This window comes from Apus apus, chromosome 25, assembly GCF_020740795.1.
Source record: "Apus apus isolate bApuApu2 chromosome 25, bApuApu2.pri.cur, whole genome shotgun sequence".
NCBI lineage: Eukaryota > Metazoa > Chordata > Aves > Apodiformes > Apodidae > Apus > Apus apus.
The window spans coordinates 4923804-4949567 of NC_067306.1; the positions used below are offsets into that span (position 1 = coordinate 4923804).

Here is a 25764-nt window from a genome sequence, read left to right on the forward strand (position 1 = left end):
GGCAAGAGAGCTTAAGCAGGGACAAAGTTTTGTTACCCATAGGTGCCCAAAACAGAGTTGGTTTCATCTCTTCCCTCTGCTCTGAAATCTGAGACTCACTGATGGTGTCTGAGCAGCCAAGTTTATTCCATTTGTACTGAACCAACAAGAAACCAAATCCAAAATGTGCAGACTTGCTGCTTCTGTTTTCAATCTTACAGGCCTCCTCAGATCCCCCCTCGACAGCAGCTCCACAATGATTTGTCCTGAGGAACCTGCTTCAGGATGGTCATTGTGGGGCCAGCCCAGCCCCAGCCTGTGCCAAACCCCCCAGGGTGGCAGCACCCACTGTCTAGACCCATCAGGCCAATTCTAATAAAGGGAACAGAGCAGGTTTCCCCTGGAGGCCTGTGTTGCATGCTCTTCTTTTAAAATAGATTAGATTTTAAATGTTTTCTCCTTCTTCCCCACCTGCATTGGTAGGAAGAACAGGTGAGCAGGCATTCCCTGAGTCCCCGGGCTCGCAGCAGCCTCTGGGTTTTTACCTCTGCTGAATTAGCCTTTTCTTTTTACTATTTTCTTTTAAAACATCCCACATGAGACAACTTGGCCCTTCTGGACTAACCTGGTGCAGCACTTGCTGGGGAGCTTCTTTGTCATTGTCCCCAAGTCATGGATTGGGGGGTGGAGCACGGGGTGTTCCAGCATCTTCCATTTGATGGTGAGGTTCCTAGTTGGGTTTTGATGCCATTTGGGCAGTGTAAGCTTCTGCATCTCTGTCCTGCTCAGCTTTTTCAGTTTCCCTTTCCCCTCTGTCTCTCTTTTTCTCTCTCCCTCTCCACCTTTTTCTTACCAAAATTTCTGTTTTGTAAAAAGATTCTGTTTCATCAGGAAATATTTTGCCTTCACACTTTAGACTGGCTGAATTTTTTTCTCCTTTCCCTTCACCATTTGATCTTTCCCACCATTTTTTTTTCGTTGTTGTTGTTTTTGTTTGGTTTTATTTTTCCTTCTTTTTAAACTTTCCCATCTCATCCAGTTTGGTCACTGTTTGGGTTTTTTGGCACCATCAATATCAAATGTACAAACGGTTCTTGCTAACCAACACCAGGTATATCTGATGTTCAGATGAGTTCCAATAAAGGAATTTTTTTTTCAAGAAAAAAAAAAAAAAGAAAGAAAAAAAAAACCAAAGAAAATCTGTCTCCTGTTTTCAGGATCCTGGGCAGGTTTTGGTGGCAATGGCTTCCAAGTGGAAGAGGGGAGATTTAGATGAGATGGAATGTGGTTTAATACAGGAAAGCAACTGGTTTAGTGGAGGGGGGTTGGAAATAAATGATCTTTAAGGTCCCTTCTAACCCAAACCATTCCATGATTCTTCACTCTTGAGGGTGGTGAGAGCCTGGCCCAGGTTGCCCAGGGAAGCTGTGGCTGCCCCATCCCTGGCAGTGTTGAAGGGCAGGTTGGATGGGGCTTGGAGCAGCCTGGGCTGGTGGGAGGTGTCCCTGCCCATGCAGGGGTGGGACTGGATGAGCTTTGAGGTCCCTTCCAACGCAAACCATTCCATGATTAGGGGGGAATTCTTCACTCTGAGGGTGGTGAGGCCCTGTAACAGGTTGCCCAGGGCAGCTGTTGGATGGAATAGATTCCATCCATGGTCATTTTGAACATAGGTAACAAATGACTGTGCTGCCACAACACCTTCCTTCCTTGATACAGTGGCTAGAGACAACCAAAATGAATAGATTTGGACATAGGACAGTTGTGTTAAACTCCACAGGCCCTGCTGGGTCACTGGAGAGCAATTCAGCAAGGCCTCTGAGATCTTGACTGTTATCCTTCAAGGAGAGGATAAGGGAGGGAAAGACCCAGAAGAAAGGCAAGTGACAGACCCAGGTTTTAAAAAGTGATCATGGCAGGCCTCAGGAATTACCTGCAGCCCAGCCCTGGCAGTGCTGCAGGGCAGGTTGGATGGGGCTTGGAGCAGCCTGGGCTGGGGGGAGGTGACCCTGCCCATGCAGGGGTGGGACTGGATGAGCTTTAGGGTCCCTCCAACCCCAACCAGCCTGGGGTTCTGCCCCTGAGCGCAGCCCCAGGCCCTGGTCCCGGTGAGCCCTCTCGCTGTTCTTGCCGCACCGGGAGGAGGTGACACCGGGGAGCGCTCGGGCCCCGCGTTCCGGGCTGTGCGGGCGGGGCCGCCTGGGAGCGTCGCTGCGGGGGCCGGGGCTGCTGCCCCCGGCGCTGGGGCCGGGCCGGGGGCGGGTGCGGCGGGGCCGGGCCGGGGGCGCTGGTGCCGTGTAGTTAAATAGGATTTAAAAACATATTCCGGGCTTTTTTCCAAGCCCCGCGCGCTGCGCCCCGGGGGTCCGGGGGGGGGGGCGGGGCGATGGGCGGGGCCTGTGCGGAGAGGGGCGGGGCCAGAGCCGGTCAGAGCTGGAGGAGATGCGGTCCGCGCGCTGGGGGGCGTGGCCTTGGCAGAGGAGGGCGGGGCGCGGCCGTTTGTGACAGCAAGGGGGCGTGGCCTGTGCTCTAGGGGCGGGGCTCTAGCCAGTCAAGGCACCTCGGAGGGGCGTGGCCTGTGAGGACGGGGCGGGGCTTCACCCATTCAGGGCGGCAAGGGGGCGTGGCCCGCGGCAGCGGGCGGCCCCGCCCCGCCCCTTTCCCGCCGGCGCGCCGGGCGCACGTGGCGGGGCGGGGCGGGCGCGGTCCCGCGCACTGCGCCGGCGGGAGCGCGCGCGGCGGGGCGGGGCGGGGCGGGGCGGGGCGGGCGCGGCGCTGAGCGGCGGCGGCGGCGGCGGCGGCGGAGCGGGCAGCGAGAGCGGGGCCGGGGCCGGGGCCGCGCCGGGGCCGGGCCGGGCCGGGGGCGGGCGGCGGGGCCCGCCGGGCGGCCGGCGCCATGGGCACGGTGCTGTCGCTGTCGCCGAGCTACCGGAAGGCCCCGCTGTTCGAGGAGGGGGCGGCCACGGTGGGGCACTACACGGCGGTGCAGAACAGCAAGAACGCGAAGGAGAAGGGCCTGAAGCGGCACTCGCTGATCTCGGTGCTGCCCTGGAAGCGCATCGCCGCCGTCTCCGCCAAGAAGAAGAGCTCCAAGAAGGTGCAGCCGAACGGCGGGTACCAGAGCAACGTCACCCACCTCAACAACGAGAACCTGAAGAAATCCCTCTCCTGCGCCAACCTCGCCACCTTCGCCCCCCCGCCGCCCCCCGCCGCCGCCGCCGCCCTCGCCTCGGCGCAGAAGGTGCCTCCGGCCGCCCCCGCCGCCGCCGCCGCGACCCCCCGCAGGGTGGTGGTCCAGGCATCCACCAGCGAGCTCCTGCGCTGCCTGGGCGAGTTCCTCTGCCGCCGCTGCTACCGGCTGAAGCACCTCTCGCCCACCGACCCGGTGCTCTGGCTGCGCTCCGTGGACCGCTCGCTGCTGCTGCAGGGCTGGCAGGACCAGGGCTTCATCACGCCGGCCAACGTGGTCTTCCTCTACATGCTCTGCCGGGATGTCATCTCGGCCGAAGTGGCCAGCGACCACGAACTGCAGGCAGTGCTGCTCACCTGCCTGTACCTCTCCTACTCCTACATGGGCAACGAGATCTCCTACCCGCTCAAGCCCTTCCTGGTGGAGAGCTGTAAGGAGGCCTTCTGGGACCGCTGCCTCTCCATCATCGACCTCATGAGCCCCAAGATGCTGCAGGTCAACGCCGACCCGCACTACTTCACCCAGGTCTTCGCCGACCTCAAGAAGGAAAGTGGAGCCGAGGAGAAGGGGCGGCTGCTCATCGGCCTGGACCGGTGAGCGCCCGCCCGGCCCCGGGGGTGCTCGGGCCCCGGGGGTGCTCGGGCCCCGGGGGTGCTCGGGCCCCGGGGATGCTCGGGCCCCGGGGGTGCTCGGGTCCCGGGGATGCTCCGGCCCCGGACACGCTTCCCAGCCGCATCCCGGGGTGTGGGGGGGAGGAAGGGGGGGGAGGCTTTTCCAGGCGGGGAGGGGGGCACGGGGAGGTGGGAGGTGTGTGTGTGTGTGGGGGGGGTTAAACCACCGGGCCGGAGCGCAGACCCCCCCGGTCCGGTCCATTCCCCACCCCGGGTCGCTGCTTTCCCGCCGTCGCCCCCTCCCCATCCCGGGGATGCTCCGGTACCGGATGGATTTCAGCAAATTGCGGAGGGGGGGGATGGGGGCGCGGAGGGACCCCCCCCCCCACCCTTCACCAATCGGTACCCCCCCCCCCTCGCCCCCCGCGGCGGGGCCGGTCACCGCGTCACCGAGACAAAGACCAGCTTGGGGGGGGGGCGGGAAGGAAAAAACAAGAAGAAGAAGAAGAGAAAAATAAGCAAAAAGCTCTAAAGGCTTCACCGGAGGCGGCAGAACCGGGGCCGAGCGGGACTCACCGGCGCCGGGGCAGCCGGTAACGGGACAGAGAGACCCCCGCGACCTCCCCACCCCCCACCCCCCACCCCAAACCCCTTTCCCTTTATTTATTTTCTTTGAAGAGACTCGAATTTCCCGAGAGCGGGTCTGGGTGAAGGGAAATAACCGCTACTGTATCATGACATCAATGTGAAAATGTCTTGTTCCCATCGTGCACTGATCATGAGTATTTGTGTAAAAAAAAAAAAAAAAAGGATCTTACTTGAGTCGTGCAAGCAAGGAAAGGATCTACATGCTGCTAAATGAAGAATTTTTGAACAAAAAATACAAAAAAAGAAAGGAAAAATACAAAAAAAACGACGAAAAAAACCCACCACCACCTACTAACCTACGGGGAGGGGGGGGGGAGGGCAAAAAAAAAATACCCCAAGAAAAAAAAACACCCCCTGAAAAAAAAAACACCCCCTTCTTTATTCTTTCATTGTTGCTTTTACAGTGGTTCTGCGCATGCAAACAGGAGCATTTTGTGTCTTCAGAGAAAAAATAAAAGGACAAAAAAAAAATGCATTTAAAACAAAAAAAAAAATCAACAGAAAAAAAACCAACAACAACAACAACAAAAAAACCAACAACAAAATGAGAAATGGCTGTAAAAAAAAAAAAATGACACCCATGCACAAAGACCCGACACCACCCCCTGATACTGCAGCCTTGGGCTGGTATTTCCTTATCAGGCCTGGGGACTGATAAGTTTATTTTGGGTTTTATACATATATATATAAATATATATATATATATATGATGATTCTTTTTTTCTTCTTTCTCTCCGTGTGCACACTTCTTAGTTTAGTTCTGGTCCATCGGGTGTTAAACTTGCAGTCGAGAGGGAGGAATTCATGTGCCATTTGATTTTCTATTTTTGATTTGTCACTGATGATTTTTTTCACTTGAAGCTCTGTGCATTGGACCCCGCTGATGATACATGTGTTGGTTTGTTTGGTTTGGGCTTTTTTTGGGGTTTGTTTTTTTGGGTTTTTTATGTTTTTGTTTGTTTTTTTTTTTTAGTGCAATCTCTTCTGTAGATCTTTGTTGACCAAATTGGTGGGTATTGTTACTTCTTAATTTATATTTTGTCTCATTTTTGTGTGTGTGTGTTAATAGTGTGTTTGTAAGTATGTGTGGTTTATAACCCGACCGACTGTGTCATGGGGCTCAGTGTGCCTGTAATTTAATCCCCCCCCCCTCCCCTTATTTTTATTTATTTTTGTACTGTGCTGATGAAATAAAAATGCACTGACCATCCATTACACGGCAGCGGGTCTTGGAAGAGTCTTTCCTGCAATCCTCCCCATTCCTGGCGCTGGGAAAAATGGGATTTGCTTTGAGGAAGGGCGCGGTTTAACGAGGGGTTAAAGGAGCCGCGGGTTTCATCGCGTTGTCGGTTCAAGCTCAAGAGGGGGGGCGGGGTTTGGGGGAAAAGGGGGGTGAAAAATCGGGTTATGGGGCCACCAAAACCACCTGAGCACCATCAGCATCATCACCCCCTCCCCAGGAAACTGGCACCTCCAGGGTGGGATGCGACTCCTTGGTTGTTTTTTGGGTTTAACGTTTATTACATTGAATGATGTAAACAAAGTCCCAGGTCCATTAGAGCAGGTTGGGGTTTTGGTTTTGTTTTTCGTTTTGTTTGGGGTTGGGTTTTTTTTTTTTTCTTTCTTTTTTTTTCAATGCTCTTTTACACATGAAAATACCAGCGATTCAAAATAATCGTAATTAAAAAAAAGGTTCATTATTGCAATAATCGAAATTCAATTAGACACAGTTCATTTATGGGGGAAAAAAAACAGGAATATATATTTTATATATTTATATTTTTATATATATTTTTTTATATATATAAAACCAGAGCAGGAACAGATAATGTATTTTATAAAGACACATTTCAAACATACAATGTTGCCATCTGGTCTATCAGGATTTTCCCAACGCTGAGATTTTTGGCCCTCGGGCACGATTTGATGGAACCATTTCCTGGAGGGATCGTGGCTAAAAGTGCTGATTAACTCTCCTGCCACTGCCTGTGGGTTGAGTGTCACCAGGGGGGACGTGGGGACTGGGAGGTGTGGGAAGCCAGAAGTGCAAACAAAGGGGAATGAGGAGGCTTTTCCTGTGGGTGTCATTGGGAGCTGGGATGTCCCGTGGGATTCAATGTGGAGCTGGAAGGTCCTTGGTGGTCCTGAGCTGCCCGTCTGCGTGTGCTTGGTGAGGTCACCTGGGTGGGATGTCACCTCCATGTCACCTCCCCGTGGTCCCAGTGGTGGTGGGGACTTGACCAGCGTCTGGAAGGTTCTTCCCAAAGCTTCAGGGCAGGAGCCCACCAGGAATCCCGGAGCTGGTGGCCAGGATGTGGTGGTGGGAGCTGGTCTAGGAGGGCCACGTGGACAGGGGGGGCTCTGGTGTGGGGCCCCCTTGACAAAACACATGGAGGGGGGTTTGCTTGTCCCGTCCCCCCTACACTGCAGATCCAGTCTCTGTGCTCCAGGTCCCCTCACTCCAGGTCTCAGTGTCCCCACGGGGTGGCTTTGGGATGCCTCTCGTTCCCAGGTCATTCAGGGAAAAGCCTCTTCCAGGCTTCCCCAGTCCTGAAATGCTCCATCAAACATGTGCTCCCTGTTGGCTGGTGGGGCTGGGGACAAGTGGTCCCCAAGGTGGGGACACGCACAGACCCCCCCATGTCCAACGGGCTGGAAATCCTGACCTGACCAGCAGTGCCAGGACTCAGACCATACAAACCAAACAGCCCCATGGCCCCCTCAGCTCCAACCCCCCCCCAGTTCCAGCCCCCCAGCTGAATCACAGCCACGGCCCCTCCTGAGCTGGCTGAGCAGGGTGGGCACAGTGCAGGGGGACACCTGATGCCATCAGACAAGCCAAGGTGCTCCAACAACCCAACGTCCAACACTCATGGCTGGGAAGACCCAGGAAAAGGCTTCAGAGGGAAGAGCTGGGATGGGTACAGGGGGTCGGTGCCACCAGCCCTTGGATGGGCCCCAAGTCCATGGTCAATAGTGCAAAGCGAGGGAGCAGCAGCTCAGGCCAAGCTCCAACTGGCTCCTGACCAACCCACCAACCTCGTGTCCTCCAGCCCTCTCTGAACCTCCTGCCTGGGACTGACACGAAGCCACGTGGATCATCTTAAAATTCAACAAGGCCACTTGGTCCCACCGGGAACCCACTGGATTTTAGCTCACCCAGGAGGGTAATTAAGGCAAAAGCAATGCAGGATTAGAAAGTAAAACCTCTGCACTGTGAATCCCACTCTCCTTTTTCTGTCTCCAACCAAGGTGCTGGGATGGGTTAATGAGCTCCAGGCAGGAAAGTGGCAAGTTTAGAGGTGTGTGTCCATGTGCCACCCCAACTCCAGGCTGGAAGAGCATGGAGGGTATCCCCAGAGCGGGGAGCCAGCCCTCCTTTCCAAACCTGGCTCTGGTTCCACTGGGATTTGGTCTTACAGGACCAGGCTCCCTGAACCCAGTATCTTTGGTTCCTCCCGTGGAGGCTGCATAATATTGCAAAAAAAAAAAAAAAAAAGTCACAAAAACAAAACACAGAAGGGATTTGTGGAGAGGGTTCCCAAAAATCTACGTGGAAAAGGGAGGAAAGGGTGTAAGTACCTAGAGATGCCATTTTTGGGGGCTAATTCAGAAGCACTTTCCTGCTGTTCTGGCCTGTTTTGTAAGCTGGATACAGGTCAGTGGCTATTTTAAGACTTGGTTGCATGTAAAACCCTCTCCTGAGTTTGGGTTTGCTAAACCTCAAGCTTTAGGGATCTGGTTTAGGCGCCTGCCCAAGCCACAAGCTGAGCAGCTGGAGATGAATCCCCTGGAGACACCCGAGGAGGGGCGGGGAGCGGAGCCCGGGTCCAGTTCTCCTCCAGTCGCAGGGGGGTGTTAATTCCCCGGGACGCAGAGGACGAAGCCGGAGCGATGCCGGGTGAAATCCGGCTGGGATTGGTTCCTCTTGGTCTCCACGGACACGGTGCATTTCCTGCCGTGCAGGCTGCACTGCACGGGGTTGGTGACACTGACCTGCAGAGCGCGGCGCTCGCTGGGGACGGGAGGGACAGAGTCAGCGGGGACAGACACACAGACAGACACACAGACAGACACACAGACAGACACAGAGACGGACACACAGACACACACAGACGGACACAGACAGACACAGAGACAGACAGACACACAGACGGACACAGACAGACGGACACACAGACAGACACAGACACACACGGACACACAGACAGACACAGACAGACACACAGATGGACACAGACAGACACAGAGACAGACACACACACACAGACAGACACAGACACAGAGACTGACACACAGACAGACAGACACACAGACGGACAGACACACAGACGGACACAGACAGACACAGAGACAGACACACACACACAGACAGACACAGACACAGACAGACAGACACACAGACGGACACAGACAGACACACACAGACACCCAGACAGATACACAGACAGACACAGAAACAGACAGAGACACACACACACACAAACACAGGCACACACCAACAGACACGCACAGACACACACTCACACACACACTCACACACACACACACACTCACACACTCAGCACCCTCGCTTGGCCCCGGGGGGCAGGCAGGGAGGGGGGGCTGGGACAGACCCTGCCTTGAGCCAAGGATCAGCTCCAGGAGGGCTCGGCTGAGCCCCAGCTCCTGCACCTCAGGGTCCCCCACCCAGGGGACATGCACCCCAGGGACATGGACCTGGGGGATGTGCACCCAGGGGGACACAGAGCCAGGGGACATGGCCCCAGGGAGATGTGCAGCCACAGGTTGTGCACCCAGGGGAACACAGAGCCAGGGGACGTGCACCTTGGGGATGTGGCCCCAGAGGTTTGGGCTGCAGGGTGGGTGCCAAGGGGACAGGTGTCCCAGGCTGGGTGGCAGAGGTGCTGGGTGCTCAGCCCCTGCTCCCCCAACGACCTGGTGAGCAACCGCTGCTGTGGCTCGAGTCACAGTAACACTGGTGACATCCCCTGTCCTGAGCTCAGAGATGCAAAGTGCAGCATGAAATAGCTACAGGAATCACAGGTAGAGCTCGTGGTTTGGTTTTCTTTTTAATTCCCTCTCCAGGCAGAGAGACAGACCATGCAGCAGGACAGCAGGACGGACAGCAGGACAGCAATGACAGCAGGACAGCAATGACAGCAGGGACAGCTGCTGGCACAGGCCCAAACTCCAGCCCATTCCCCAGGTTTTTAACCCTTGAACCTAACCCTGGTGCTGAAGATGATCCTCACAAGTGAAATCAGGAAGTTCTGCCACCCAGATTGGTTTGTCCTTGGCTGTTTGGGTCACTGCTGGGACACACACACACACCAGGAAGCATGGCCAGATGGTCCTCTGGCCTGGCTGAGGAAGGGGTGACCAGCAGGGATGTCCCCTTGGCTAAAAGCCAGAAAAGCCACTATTTTATAAGACAAAGAACTTTACTTGTACCACAGGAAGGGACGTGCTTGGCTGCTCCCTTGGGCTGGGGGGGGCTGAGCTGGTGCAGCAGCTCCAGCCACAGGCCCCTTGGACCACCAAGAGGAGCAGGAGAATGGCAGCAGATCCATCCCCCTGAGCCCCTGCCAGCCTGGGGAAGAGGGAAGAGACATTGATGGCCTTGGCCTTTGGGAAAACTCTCCTGTGACCTCAGCTGGAAGTCAAATCCCTGAATTCCCAGAATTTCTGAGTGTGACATAGAGTGGTTTGAAGCCTCAGCAGCACTGGCTGCAGACGCACTGCAGGGCAGCAGCACATCAAGCCCTCTCCTTGGCCCAGGTTATTTAAATCTTATTTACTCTTGTCTCAGGGAGTTGAGGCTGAAATCCCTGCTTAGTTTGCTATTTTTACCCTGTCTTAGAAGAAGAAGCTGCACACGCAGAGGAGCCTCTCAGAGATTCCTGCCATGACGTGCTGGGACAGCAGGTTTAGCACCAAGTGGCTGGAACAAGGCTAAGAGCTAATGCTGCTCCTTCTTCTCCCACTAGTCATAGGATCCCAGACTGGTTTGGGTTGGAATGGACTTAAAGACCATCCAGTCCCACCCCCTGCATGGGCAGGGACACCTCCCACCAGCCCAGGCTGCTCCAAGCCCCATCCAACCTGCCCTTCAACACTGCCAGGGATGGGGCAGCCACAGCTTCCCTGGGCAACCTGGGCCAGGGTCTCATCCCCCTCACAGGGAAGAATTTCCCCCTAAGATCTCATCTCAATCTTCCCTCTTTCAGCTTGAAACCCTTCCCCTTCATTCTACAACTCCCTGCCACTTCATCCAAGTAGCCCAGCTGGGGAGATGCTTCCCCAGGTTCCTGCAGAACTGAGATCCCAGAGGAAGAGTCTGAGCTGGGGATGATCCGACATAGTCCTGGAAGTCCAAACAAGTCTTCCACCAACAAGGGCAACGCACAATGAAAACACCCTTTGGGGATCACTGGTGCTCTGCAAGACCCTGATGGCAGCAAAGGCAGAGGCAGGTGCCACTTCCACTCCAACTTGGGCTAAAACCTGAGATTCCAGTGCATAATCCTGTCCCACCACAGCACCTCTCCTGCCTCTCCAACCCATGATTCAGTCAGATAAAGGTAATTAAGATGAAATAAAGGTGAAAGAAAGTTTGTGCTATTAAATTCCAAGCTTAGAAACACACATCTCTTCACCATCCATCGTTCCTTAAGTATTCCAACAGTTACTACTATTTAAGGAGCATCTATTAATTTACTAATTACTTGTGATTGGCCTTCTGGCAGTTTAAAGGACCAACTGGGTCATATTCAAGGTGGAAGACCCTGTGATTTAAAGCCTTTGGGGTGGAACTGGGTGCATTTATGAGTGTTGTGTGGCTGAAGGCAGTCGTGGGCAGGGAGCAAAGTGAGATGCCCAAGGGCACAGAAAACAGTGCCAGAATTAAGAGCTAAACCCAAATTCTCCAACTTTCAAGATCTGCCTTTTAACCGTAGACGAGCGATCGGCCACACGTTCCGAATGTTGGGTTCTTCTGCCATCCTCTAGATCCACTTGATTCATGGGTCCTGCTGGCTCCCTGGTACAGACACAGGTTTAGGAGGCCATCTGCAAGAGGCCTGAGCTCACGCAGGTCCCAAGCCCAGCCCAATCTGATGGCAGCTTTGGCTCCTCACCAAGCCCCGGCATGACCCGCACACCCAGGGGAGTCACGTCAGTGAGGCCCGAACGATGGATGTTGCTGCTGGGCATCTTCTGGGGAAGAAAATAACTGCTTTTGACAAGGATCCCACAAGAAGAGACAGGGAGATGTGAGCACTGGCTGTGGCTCTGCCAGCTCCCAGCATCCAGGAGAGAAACTGCCCGGAAAAGCGTAAAGGAAAAGAAAAAAGGAGCTTTTGTGGGAAGGTGGAACCACCCCCAGCTGCTCCAGCCCTGCCAGAGAAACACACAGCCATTCCTGTGTGAAAGAAACCACATGTTCATTATTTCTGTCCGTAATAAACATCAGGGTGTTGGTGTTTTTGGAAGGCCTTTGTCTTTTTATATAACTGCAAACAATATTTTTGGGTGGAAACAGCTTCTCTTGACATACCCCTGGGGACAAGGAGGACATGGAGGGGCTGGAGCGTGTCCAGGGAAGGGCAAGGGAGCTGGGGAAGGGGCTGGAGCACAAGGGTGAGGAGGAGCAGCTGAGGGAGCTGGGGGTGTCCAGCCTGGAGACAAGGAGGTGAGGGGAGACCTGCTGGCTCTGCAGCTGCCTGAGAGGAGGTTGGAGCCAGGGGGGTCGGGCTCTGCTCCCCAGGAACAAGTGACAGGAGCAGAGGAACCGGCCTCAAGTTGTGCCAGGGGAGGCTGAGGTTGGAGCTTGGGAACAGTTTCTCCCTGGCAAGGGTTGTCAGGGCCTGGCCCAGGCTGCCCAGGGCAGGGGGGGAGTCCCCATCCCTGGAGGGGTTTCCAAGCCCTGGAGATGGTGCTGAGGGACATGGGGCAGGGGTGGCCTGGGCAGGGCTGGGGGAAGGGTTGGGCTGGATGATCTTCAAGGTCTTTTCCAACCAAAACATTCCATGATTCCATGACTCTATGACATCCTGGTGGAACCAACCATGATCCCAGCTGGGTGTGGGGATTTCATGGCTCAGTGAAAGCTGCAGGACTGGGTGACTGCACCATCCCAGGGTGCAAAGTGCCTTTTCCAGCTCCTGTTGAGGTGTTAACCACCCTGGCTGTGGGAATCACCATGACCACTGTGTGAGCAATGGTCATGGGATGGGGAACCAGATCCTGGAGCCAGGACAGGGTCAGGAATTGGGTCAGGCTGGGAGGTGAACTTTGGCAAATGGGAAACCAGCAGAGAGGAGATGAGTCCAAGTGGAAGGAGACTACTGGCCCATGAAACAGTGGAGTTTTGACTGAGCATTTCATGTAGGACCTCAGGGAAAACACAAGCCAAGTGGGGCAGAAATAGCACAGACATCTGTCAGAGCTGTCCATAACACGAGGGCATCAGGGAGGCCAGGAAGTGGTGGGGAAGGGAAGGAGTGGAGAAAGATCAGAGGGAGCTTCTGCAAAGGCAATGGTGTGAGACTGGGAATGGAGATAAATGTCTTGTTAAATGTTAAAGATGCTTAAGAGCAGCCACAGAGGAGCTGGGAGGCCTTGCAAGGAGCTGGGACAGGCCTGAAGACACAGAAGAGCACTGGGGGGTGGGATGTTCTTCACCTGGAGCTGTGAGTTCCAGCAGGAAACCCGTGGGCTGCAGAGACCCAGGAGATGCTGTGCCCAGGGACAGCAGGGACACAGCCCAGGGTGTTCCAGAGATGCAGCCCCTCCACTCCCAGGGCTGGGAAGATGGGAAGAACGGGCAGTTTCAGGAGATTTTCCAGGGGCTGAGGTGCAACCTGCCTATGGAGGCAGCCAACACAATCATGGAGCAGGAAACACGTTATTTTTAGGAGGAAACTGTGGGTAGAAGATGAAGTTGAGCCCAGTGAGTCCCTGATCCTCACGACAAGAATCCAGAGGGATTTAAAGGAGGCTGAGCATGGGCTGCAGCCTGAAACAGCTCAGCAAGAACCAACCCCAGGGGATGTATTCCATGGGGATGTTTTCAAACCATCCCATCTTTCCAGAGTTCAGCCCAAGGTCCCTCTCTGGAATGGTGGGCATGGCTGGGAACTACTTGGTTCAGGCTTCAAGAGAGCAGGCAGCTGCAAACAAGGTGTTGGGAAGCACTGGGAGCAGGATGGAGAATCCTGGAAGTCATTAACACCTTCTATCAGCCTGATCTGGATATCTGCTGCCTCTGAGGGGGGTCAGCTGGGAACAAAATGTACCTAATGTGCCCAAATGTACCTAAAATGTACCTAAAAATGTACCCAAAGGCTGATGGCTGAGGGGAGGGTGTAAAAAAGAAACCCTAAAAGCAGCAGCCGTGTCCTGCATGAAGTAAATCAAATCAGAAGTGGAGAGAGAAACTGGAGAGGTCAGCAGAAAGGGCAGCTCTGGGGCTCTGCTGCCCAACTACAGCCAGAGAGACAAGAAGGAACATTGGGAATTTCAAGGGGGGGTTCAAATAGTTTTCCAGGGAATGTGTGAATTCCCTGGGTCACTCCAGGCTGTGTGTTCACTGTTGCTGGGTGGCCCAGAGGTGACAAGAAAGGAGCAGGGTCTGAAATGACATTGGCTCTACCATAGATAATAAACATTTACATATCTGGGTTACAACAGGTGCCACTTTGGGAGAAGATAAGTGTCTGCAGGAGGGTTTGGAGCCCTCTGGCTGCATGGGTGGTGTGTCTGGCAGGGGAAGAGTGGGGGATCTATCTCCTCTGACCACCCGTGGGTTTCTGCCACTTGCAAGACAATGATACTGGGGATGTTTGGGCTGAAGAGAAAAGCTCTCCCTGGGAAAAGTTCTCCCTGTGAAAATTAACCCTACAATAGTGGTGGAGTCCCCATCCCTGGAGGGGTTTCCAAGCCCTGGAGATGGTGCTGAGGGACATGGGGCAGGGGTGGCCTTGGCAGGGCTGGGGGAAGGGTTGAGCTGGGTGATCTTCTCCATCATGGTTCTAATAGCTTAAACATCTAATAGCTTAAACTGGAGACCTGCTCTGTGCACAGGACCAGCACCATCCACACCATCATCCAGCTGCCAGCAGAGGCATTCCCTGCTTTGGGCATCACATGGAAACAATCCTGGGTGGCTGTTTCATTCCAGGGACAGCAATGTCCTGCTGCAGACACTTCCAGCCCTCTGGGATGCTCCATCTTCCCTGCTGACCTGCTGCCTCCCGGGGGGCAGGAAGATCTGAGGTGGGCAGAGCTTCAAAGCACCAGGTTCTACTTCCAGAAGAGATTTACACACTTTGGAGCATAAATTTCCCTCAGTAAGACACAGATGGTTTTGACAGCATCACCCCTGGGACTCCTTGGCACACACAGAATCATCAAATTCTTAAGGCTGGAAGGGACCTTAAAGATCACCAGGTTCCAAACCCCCTGCTATGAGGAGGGACACCTCCCACCAGCCCAGGCTGCACAAGCCTCATCCAACCTGCCCTTGAACACCTCCAGGGATGGGGCAGGCTGGTTTGGGTTGGAAGAGACCTTAATAACTTAGATCCAACCCCCTGCATGGGCAGGGACACCTCCCACCAGCCCAGGCTGCTCCAAGCCCCATCCAACCTGCCCTTCAACACTGCCAGGGATGGGGCAGCCACAGCTTCCCTGGGCAACCTGGGCCAGGGTCTCACCACCCTCACACTCAAGAATTTCTTCCTAAAATCCAACCTAAATCTCCCCAATTCCAGCCTCAAGCCACTTCCCCCCTTGTCCTATCACCCCATGCCCTTGTCCAAAGTCTCTCCCTCTCTTCCCTGTAGGTCCCTTCTCTGCTCATAACTCGAGAGCAGCAGGAGCAGCAGGGATGGAGCCTCCTGGTGGGTTCCATGCCCCTCGTTCAGCTCGGGCTCCATTACTCACACAGGCACCCAAGGGACACGACAACAACCTGAACCACCAGGGGATTCCCCCACCTGCCTTCTGAAGCCCTCGCTGAGGTGACAGCACCAGCCAAACAGGATGTTTTGGTGAGTCACTGACTTGGCAGTGCCAGGGGCTGCTGGGCCGGGAGCGGGTGGGCTTGGAGGAGATGAGACACCAAGAAGGATCAAAGCAACGGAAAAAAGAGGCTGCCAAGAAGTCAGACGTGACTAAAGGAGACCTCAAGTCAGGATCAAAAAGGCAAATCTCCATTGCTGAAGGTCAGAACAAGTTCTCAAGGTGTTTGAATGCCAAGAAAGGCCAGCTGAGCTGAACACAACCCCAGCAGCTCCCTTCTCATGGCACGGATTTTCAGAGTTATCTGCAGCCAAGTGACACTTGACACTGGGACGGGTTGTTTTTCAGCCTCAAAACCAAAAGGGTTTACTTCTAATTCAGTTTTTACCCTGTGGTCTGTGTTCAGGCAAATCACCTCAGCAGCTGGAAGAAGTGGCTTTTCAAAGGCCATTTTTTTTTGGATCAGCAAGAGAAGGACCAGGCTAGGAACTGCAATCCCAGCTCATTCCACCAGGTACTCAACCACTCCACCCACAAAAAGGCTTCCAATCTTTCCTGGCTCAGCCCTGCCCATGGCTTCCCCCTCTCTGAAGCTCACCCTGATGTTTATTTACCAGTGCAAACCACAGGGCCTCTTGCCTTCGCTTTGGGGAACCACACGTTTCACCATCGTGCTCGATGCATCAAACTCAAGCCCAGAAGTTCCACCTCAAGATGAGGAAGAACTTCTTTCCTGTGAGGGTGACAGAGCCCTGGGACAGGCTGCCTGGAGAGGTTGTGGAGTCTCCTTCTCTGGAGACTTTCCAGACCTGTCTGGATGCCTTTCTGAGTGCCCTGCCCTAGTTTGGGTCCTGCTCTGGCAGGGGGGTTGGACTGGATGATCTTTGGAGGTCCCTTCCAACCCCTGACACCCTGTGATCCTGTGATTCTGTGATTCTGTGATTCTATGTTTCTATGATTCTGTGATTCTGTGATTCTATGATTCTGTGATTCTATGATTCTGTGATTCTTGTGATCCTATGATTCTGTGGCTCTGTGCCCCTGTGCTGCAGGGTTGTGTCAGCAACTCTAGTTGTTCTTTTGATGAGAAACAACATTTGTTCATATCTGAATATTCCGAGTGAAAAGTGCTACGTGTCCAACATCACACAGCAAGAAGAAGCCATTAACACTCCACATCTGGCTGGTGCACCAAGATGCCTCCTTCTCTTCATGTCTGAACCATCAAAGCACTTTCCTAGGAAGAGAGAAGCTGTCCTGACATGGATGTGCTTTTCTTCCAGGACGTGTCTGCAGTAGATCCAGGTCCATTCCTTCCCCTCTAGCTGAGATGTAAACACGATCCACTCAATATTTGCTCTCTCTTTCTTCAAATGCATGAATTCCTCCTTGAACCCAAGGTCAGGTGGTCCCAGAGCAGCCCAGGAGAGCTGTGCTTTGTTCTTGATTTATTTAGCAACTGGGACATTTCTGCATCCATCCATCCTCACCAACCAGAGCTTGTTTTCCAAACCATCAACCAGCTGCAAAATATTTCTGTTTCTTCCAGCAAAACCATTTGGTTCACGTGCTTCTGGGCAAAGGAGGAGCCCAGGGGTGTTGGGGCAGGGACTGCTCCTCTGTTCTCCTTCCTCAGGAACCTGGGTCAACAGCCAGGTTTCAAGAAAAGACCTGAGCAGGTTTGGAGGGGTCAGGTCCCAGCCAACCAGACTCACTACCCAGGGGATCACACCCCAAAGCTCTTATTTTATGGTGGGAAAGTCCCCAAAAAGTGGTTTTGAGCCATCACTTTGCCAACATGCTGCACAGTGTGTCCTAAAACCTCTTTCCTGACCCCTGGGGAAAGCTGATCCAGTTAAGAGTGAAGAGAATTGCCCCATGGCATGTGAAAGGCAAGACAGGGATCAACAACATGGAGCTCCTGGAGAGGTCAGAGGAGGCCACGGAGATGATGGGAGGGCTGGAGCAGCTCTGCTCTGGAGCCAGGCTGGGAGAGTTGGGGTGTTCAGCCTGGAGAAGAGAAGGCTCCAGGGAGACCTTAGAGCAGCTTCCAGTGCCTGAAGGGGCTCCAGGAAAGCTGGGGAGGGGCTTGGGACAAGGGCAGGGAGGGATGGGATGAGGGGGATGGATGGAAACTGGAAGAGGGAGATTGAGTGAGACATGAGGAGGAAATTCTCTGTTGTGAGGGTGGTGAGAGCCTGGCCCAGGTTGCCCAGGGAAGCTGTGGCTGCCCCATCCCTGGCAGTGTTGAAGGGCAGGTTGGATGGGGCTTGGAGGAGCCTGGGCTGCTGGGAGGTGTCCCTGCCCATGTAGGGGGGCGGGATCGAGATGATCCTTAAGGTCCCTCCAACCCAAACCAGTCTGTGGCTCTATGACACGTGCCACTTGCCTTCATCCACTCCCACAGACCCAGTTCCCTGCACCAGCAGCTCTCCTGGTGTCCAGCACCAATATCCAAACTCCACCTTCTCCTGAAGTTTCCCATTAGTCCCATTTTCTCAGCTATTCTCCGGCTTGGCAAAGCTCTGGGGACTCTTCTCATCCTGCTCTCTGCTTTAGCACCAGAAACATGGCCACAAGACACTGGAGCAACTTTCCCTATTTTATAAAAACCACCAGGCCAAAACTATGATTGAAAGTCCTTGGCTGCAGGCAGAGACCAAGCAGAACACGGGCTCATCCACGGGGTCATGCCAAGAATCCTGCATTCTCAATGCACCAGCACATCAATAAAATAAGAGCACTTAGGATGATGAGTGCAGACCTGCTCCCCACTTAGGACATCCTGGACCTCATCCTAAAGAATTTCTTCCTAAGATCTCATCTCCATCTCCCAGTTTTAACCCATTCCACCTTCATCCTCAGCACATCCCACGATGACTCCGGAAGCGCCGCTTCAGCCGCGCCTCGTTGGGGTGGCTGAGCCCAGGCTGCCACTGGCCCTGCAGCCACCCTGGGGAGCAGCTCAGCTCACTCAGGTTCTGCACCCACCTCCACCGAGCTCCTCAAAGCAGGAACTTCTAAACAGGTGGGCTCTGCCACCCTGGGAAACATCCCCTGCCTGGGGCACCCGCCCGGCGCCGCGTGGCACCTTCAGCTTGGGCATCGTGGTCAGACCCTGGAACAGGCTGCCCAGGGAGGTGGTGGAGTCACCATCCCTGGGTGTGTCAAAGGTCGTTTGGATGTGGTGTTGGTGGAGCTGGTTTAGGGGAGAACTTTGTAGAGCAGGGATGATGGTTGGACTCGGTGATCCCAAGGGGCTTTTCCAACCTGGAATGGTTCTGTGATTCTATGGTTCTATCATCCACCCGGTTCCCACAGAGGGGAGGGTGACAGGGTGTGCAGGGAAGGGTGACAGTGACAGCAGGGAGGGGGGTGAGGAGGAGCACAGCTTGCAGCAGCAAGGCTCGGTTGCCATAGCAACCGGAGATCCATCATCCCATCTGATGCTCCCGCCAGCCAACCAGGGGCTGCTGCAGAGCAACCAGCCCTGGGCTCCTTCCCTGCCTCCCCCCCCCCCGCAGGCACACCCGGGATAACCCCGGGATAACCCCGGGATAAGCCATTTCTGCACAAATTCCCCTTTCTGAGGCTTGTTTTGGTTTTTCATTCAGTCCCTCCCTCCACCGGCGCAGGGACTTGGGGGCTGGGGTGTCACCGTGACCTACTTTAGTGCAGGACGAGGTGACATCATCTGAGATTGCCAGTGGCTTCTCTGTCCCCTGGACAGCTCCGGGAGCCAGGATGAGCCTGGGGCAGAATTCCAGCAGGGAAGCACAAACCCCCCTGCCCTGGGTATAATAACCTTGCTCTGTCAGCACAGGGGGGGTGATGTCCCCTCCCCTCAGCTCCTCTGACCTGGAACAGCTGAGCTTGATCCTGCTTCTCTATTTCCAGAGCTGATCCGAAAACCTAGATTTTTCTCCTTTTCTAATAGAAAAGAGAGAAATTAGCTGAAGCTTCAGGGGAATAGAAAAATGCCAGGAAAAAAAACCCAGCAAAGAAGTGGTGCTGTGCTCTGCTCTCCTGCAGCGCTTCTCCCGGGCAGAAGCAACGTTCCTGTTCCCCCTCCCTGTGAGAAGAAGGATTTTACACCACATTGTGCCTGAGAAAAGGTCACATTTTCACGGGCAAACTGGTGACACACCCCAGCATGTTCCTGACACACACCAGCAACTCCCCAGCACACACGAGCATCTTCCTGACACACACGAGCATTTTTCCCGACACACACGAGCACTTTCCTCAACGACTGAGGCAGGAGGGACCAGGGTTACCCAGCCCTCAACCCCCAGCTTGTTCCTGAAAGTTAAACCATGGATTTTGGTCCCAGGCAAGGGGTGGGTGAGCTCAGGTTATCCCGGTGAGATGCCAGCCAGGAACTTGGCTCCTCCTCTCCCAGCATCCCCCCGGTGACATTTCAGCTGAGGAAGCTGATTCATCCTTCAGCTGCTGAGAGGCTTTTAACCTGATGTTGAGGCATCTGGCCAAGCTCTCCCTCCTGTTAACAGCCTCTCACCGTGGTCAGAAGATGAATGGCTGGAACACAGGGATGTTCCACCCCTCAGTTTACACTGCTCCCCCCTGGGGAGTCATTGATGGGGCAGGATGTGGCAGCAGGGACAGTCTGGGCAGCACAGCACAGAACCCCAGACTGGTTTAGGTTGGAGGGAACTTAAAGCTCATCCAGTCCCACCCCCTGCACGGGCAGGGACACCTCCCACCAGCCCAGGCTGCTCCAAGCCCCATCCAACCTGCCCTTCAACACTGCCAGGGATGGGGCAGCCACAGCTTCCCTGGGCAACCTGGGCCAGGCTCTCACCACCCTCACAGGGAAGAATTCCCTCCTCATGTCTCACCTCAATCTCCCTCTTCCAGTTTTCATCCATCCCCCTCATCCCATCCCTCTCTGCCCTTGTCCCAAGTCCCTCCCCAGCTTTCCTGGAGCCCCTTCAGGCCCTGGAAGGTGCTCTCAGGTCTCCCTGGAGCCTTCTCTTCCCCAGCTGACCTGCCCAGTGCCTCCCAGAGCAAAGGCAGTTCAACATAACCCAGACCCTGTGGAACAAGGAGGGCTGGATCATGAGGCAGAAGATGACATACAGGAAGGGGAAGGAAGTGACAAGTCAGGGTGACTCAGGGCACAGACCTGATTGCTCCATCACTACATTCAGGTTTTGGCTTTTTAACCAGCTGCTACTTCCTTCTTATTTCCTGGGGCAGGAGCAGCCCCAGGGCCCTGCAGAGGAGCCTGAAGGGACAAAGCAAGTTTTGCAGGGCTTCAAAATGGATCTGAAATACCAGGGATGCTCAGAAGGTCAGAGGGAAGTTTAGGAGCAGATGATATCAGGGTTGATGCTACTGAAAAAAGCCTCTGAGAAGAGGCTGGGGGGTCTCAGTTATAAGATTCCAGGTCATGGAGAGACTCAGTGCAGTTGGATTTGGCTCCCAACACCCCCGTGGGCTCCTAGTGGTGGAAGGTGTTTTCAGGATGATGTTTGAACAGGTCTGTGACCATTGTCAGGACATCAGGGGCTGATGCACCTCGTCCACACCAAACTTCCCCAGCAACACTGCTTGGTTTTGGTGGGTTTTTTTTTGAAGTCTTGAGAAAATCTGGCCTGTGTTTCCCAGCCCATGGTGGCTAAAAGAGGGGGATGGTTGGTCACTGAGAACTTGGATTGTAGGAAAGAGAAGACAAGAGGGATAACTGCAGCAGGCAGTCATGAGGTGGTCAAATTAGGGAGGAAGGGGGGATTTGGTGTGGGGGGAAAGGCTGGGAGAGCTTGGGGTGTTGAGCCTGGAGAGGAGGAGGCTGAGGGGGGATCTGCTCAGTGCTGATCAATATCTCCAGGGGGTGGCAGGAGGATGGGGCCAGACTCTGCCCAGTGGTGCCCAGTGACAGGACAAGGGGCAATGGGCACAAACTGGAGCCCAGGAGGGTCAAGCTGAACATGAGGACAAACTTCTTTGCTGTGAGGGTGGCAGAGCCCTGGGACAGGCTGCCCAGGGAGCTGGTGGAGTCTCCATCCCTGGAGACATTCCCACCCTCCTGGATGTGTTCCTGTGGGATCTGCTCTAGGGGATCCTGCTCTGGCAGGGGTTGGACTAGATGATCTTCAGAGGTCCCTTCCAACCCTGATGACTCTATGGCTCTCTATCTGCAGGGCTGTGAGCAGCCCAAGTTCCTCTGACACAGGCAAAAGTTGTTTCTACTGCCTCCAAAACCCCACCTCATGAAATGGTCCCTGTGGGGAACCCCAGCTAGAACCAGCACTGGCACCACCTCTGCATCAGCATCACAGCATCTCCAGGAACCCTTTGGGTCTGATCACATTCCAGGCAGGATGAAAGTCACCACTGTGCTGGTCCAAAGAATTGAGTGAACCAGGGTTGAGGACCCTGGGGAGACCAAACGATGAGGCAGATGTTGTAAAAGAAGGATTCTCCTCCCATCACAAAACTTGAAAGCCATGGAACAAAGGCCTTCCATAGTGTCACGGAGGTATTTCAAAAGAGGAATTTAACTCTGGACTCCTAATTTCCTCTCCAAAGACCAAGAGCAGTCAGACTAGTTTAAAACGTGACAGCTGACCTGCCAGGAGCTTGGGATCAGCCACAGGCACTCCCTGGAACAAAGAACTGAGCTGAAAAACAGCACCCTGTGACTAACAACTCCAGGCAGCTGATGGCTCTGCATTTCAAGCCAGATGATTCCTAAGAACACCAAACATTCTCTGATTCCTTAATAGTATGGACTCGAGGCATCAAGGTTGCTTCTTGGAACCCAGAGTCAGGTGAGACCAGGAAAGCAATTTTTTATGTGGTACCAAAAGGATGGGGCAGGACTTGAAGTGAATCTTGTGTATTCAGGCAGACAATTTGGGTTTTATTATTTCAGGAGCATTTGCAGAGATCTTGCAGAGTGGTCTTGGTTGCACTTCTGCAAAGTAATGGGCTCTGAAGCTGCAATCCCAGAATAAAAATGCTGGCACTTCTGCTTCCCTTTGTTCCCTGCTCTTTATTCACTGATACATTAGCACAATTCTCAGAGGCAGGAAAAAAGGCAACTTGCTGTGAAGAGAGACAGCTATGTCTTATTTAAATACCTGACCTATTTCTGCTTTTCCTTTGCCTAACTTATTCAACAAGAAGTTTGGCTTTGCAGAAAGAGCTGAAATAACTGTGTTGGATCCTGTGGAAAATATTCTTCCTTGTGGCAAAGGCAGCATGAGAAGCAGGTGCACAAACAAAAAGATTTTTTGCTTATAGAAATGAAAGGTTTGGGAGGGGAAACACAGGTTGCCAGGCTGATTCCCAGGATATTTGGCATTTGCATTTTTTGCTGCAACAACATATAATTTTCATCTCAGGGTGTTACATGACTGCACTGGAGGACAACACCTCTAAACACACGGTGGATGGATTCACTGAGGTGTCTGGATCAGCTCCCCAGCCTGGGAACACAGCACATCCCTGCTGCCTGACATCCAGCCTCTTGCTCAGGAGGGTGATCTCAGTCTGGAAATTCTGGGCTGTATCAATATCTTTGCCCTGTATCAATATCCCTGCCCTGTATCAATATCCCTGCTCTATCACTATCAGCCAGGCTTTTAAATTATCTCAGGAGCACATCACCCAGCTTTTAGCAAGGTAAGGCCTGGGGAAAATGCAAGAGATCATAGACTGGTTTGGGTTGGAGGGACCTTACAGACCATCCAGTCCACCTCCTTGCATGGGCAGGGACACCTCCCACCAGCCCAGGCTGCTCCAAGCCCCATCCAACCTGCCCTTCAACACTGCCAGGGATGGGGCAGCCACAGCTTCCCTGGGCAACCTGGGCCAGGCTCTCACCACCCTCACACTCCAGAATTCCCTCCTATTGTCTCATCTCCATCTCCCTTCTTCCAGTTTGAATCCATTACCCTGAGATGATCCAGAGTGAAGGGAGAGGAGCAGGGGGGAGGGAGGGGTTTGAGCGACGGCCCGTGACCCCCCAGCAAGGCTGTCATTGCCCTCCATCTCCCTGGAATAAGCCCGGGTCTGTTCCCCAGCAGGCTCAGGATACCAGCTTTTGAGCACAGACACGTTACTAGGCAGAGGAAAATGCTTTTAATTACTGCCTGGCACAGTTTGCATTCTCAGCTGCAAAAGAATCAATCCTCATCCCATGGTGCGGGGGGGGCTGATTCCAACGCTCTCCTGTTGATGAGCCTCTTCCCACCCCCTGACCTGCTGCTCCATCCCATGGGAAGGGATGGGAAGGGATGCCAAGGGCTGGAATTCCTGATGGCAACAATGTTGCCATCATCCCAACCAGCTCAGGACCCCCCTGTGCCCTTGGATCCATCCTTCTACTTGGCAACACCCCCCAGGGATCCGGCCACGTTCCACCAGGGCTGCGGGAACAGGGAGCTGGGCACCTGCTTTTGTGCTCCTACATACATTTCTCACACAGCAAAGTCTGGCAAAATGGAGTTATTCTAAAAAGAAGGCAAGACATGATATATCCTGAGGTTTCCACTCAAAGAGGGACGGGGATCACAACCCAGGGCTGTAGCAAGGACAAATAACGACAGCTCCACGAGCCACGTGGGATGCTGTTTGGAGGCACCAAATGACCACGGCCTTTCCACTGCCACCTCCATCTTGCAGCAGGCAGAATTATCAATATTTTATGCTCCTGTATTTCAGAGCCTGTGCTGCCAGGAATCAGCAGATTTACACATGGCACTGAGAAATCTGCTACATCAACCAAACGCCTGCAAAGCTAAAGCCATTAACAAATAGTTCAACTATCTATGGCTCGAGCAGTCAGCATGAATTTATTTTGCTGCAGCCATTCCAGCTGAGCAAAATATTCCCTCCCCCCCCACCCCTGGTTTTTAATCAGCTTCCATCCTCCCCTGGGCTTTCCCAGAGTTAAATCTTTCATGTTGGTCTCTCTGATAAATGGAGAAATCGAGCTGCGAATGGGGGAAAAAATGAGTTGCAAAGCAAATGCTTTCACTAGTAATAGATTAACTCTTTGTTCCGAGGCTATCACATCATTCCAAGAGGCTTCCTAGATGTTTCCTGAAGAGCCTGTGCACTGACAAGATAAGATGCCACCGCTGGGAAATAATCTCTGGGGAAAGAATGGAGTCCTCCAGGCTGGAGGGGTTCCCCCTGCAGGTGAGCGAGCTGCAGAGCTCCAGGGTAGCACCACCGAGAGGGAGAAGAAATCCCTCATCTGAGGCCACCACCTGCCAGAGGACTGTCTTACACCCATCTTAACACTTCCAAACCCTTCCCATTGCCATCACAAGAAAGGAATCTCCTTCAATCTCCTTTCAAAACTGCATCTGAGGATCATGGGGTTTTGCGTCATCATTTTTCGCTCGGCAGTGAGGGAGGCAGCTGAGGTAAAACAAGATAAATGAGACAAAGATGAGTAAATGAGATTAAAAAAAGCAACCTTTTTGTGTGAAGCAGATCTGCTCTGAGTCTCGTGACTCGCCCTTCCTGTCTGCACTGGAGTGAACTGGTCTTCCCCTTTGCAGTGCCCTTCGCTTTTCTAGCTCCAGCAGCTCGATGGGCAGCACATACTGCAGGGCGGGTTGATGCTCTCCAGGGTGTCCCTTCACACAGCAGCTGGAGACAAGGAGGTGATGGCAGAGCAAAACAGCAGCCAGATCTCCTGGTACACAAGCATGTGGTCACTGGGTCACCAAGCTTGGAGAGCTATTGGGCACAAAACTAAAAACCCAACATGGGAAGGCAGAGGATGGAAAGGAGAGAGTGTAGGTGTGATCCCTTGGGAGAACAGAGCTAATGCTTGTCCTGACCTCACAGAATCCCAGACTGGTTTGGGTTGGGAGAGAACTTAAAGATCATCCAGTCCCACCCCCTGCATGGGCAGGGACACCCCCAACCTGCCCTTCAACACTGCCAGGGATGGGGCAGCCACAGCTTCCCTGGGCAACCTGGGCCAGGCTCTCACCACCCTCACACTCAAGAATTCCCTCCTCATGTCTCACCTCAATCTCCCTCTTCCAGTTTCCATCCATCCCCCTCATCCCATCCCTCCCTGCCCTTGTCCCAAGCCCCTCCCCAGCTTTCCTGGAGCCCCTTCAGGCACTGGAAGCTGCTCTAAGGTCTCCCTGGAGCCTTCTCTTCTCCAGGCTGAACACCCCAACTCTCCCAGCCTGTCCCCAGAGCAGAGCTGCTCCAGCCCCTGGTCACCTCATGGCCCTCACAGGGCAGATCCTGCTCTCACCAAGGTGCTGTGCTGAACAATGGGCACATTACACCAAACCTTTGGTTTTCAGCCAC

General features: G+C 53.9%; 2 protein-coding genes across 4 annotated transcripts in view; one reads left to right on the forward strand and one right to left on the reverse strand.

Annotated features, from left to right (window-relative positions):
- Window positions 1-2745: 2745 nt before the first annotated feature.
- CDK5R1 (cyclin dependent kinase 5 regulatory subunit 1) lies at window positions 2746-3931 on the forward strand. Its single transcript, XM_051640442.1, has one exon. It carries the CDS (start codon window positions 2876-2878, stop codon window positions 3764-3766), a length of 891 nt encoding a protein of 296 aa, XP_051496402.1. The 5' UTR covers window positions 2746-2875; the 3' UTR covers window positions 3767-3931.
- Window positions 3932-7187: 3256 nt separating this feature from the next.
- MYO1D (myosin ID) overlaps window positions 7188-25764 on the reverse strand; it is a 150714-nt gene continuing 132137 nt past the window's right edge. For all 3 annotated transcript variants that reach the window (XM_051640307.1, XM_051640305.1, XM_051640306.1), the window contains one exon: window positions 7188-8443. In XM_051640307.1, coding sequence (XP_051496267.1) covers window positions 8287-8443 — 157 coding nt within the window. In that variant the 3' untranslated portion in view covers window positions 7188-8286. The remainder of the gene's footprint in view (window positions 8444-25764) is intronic.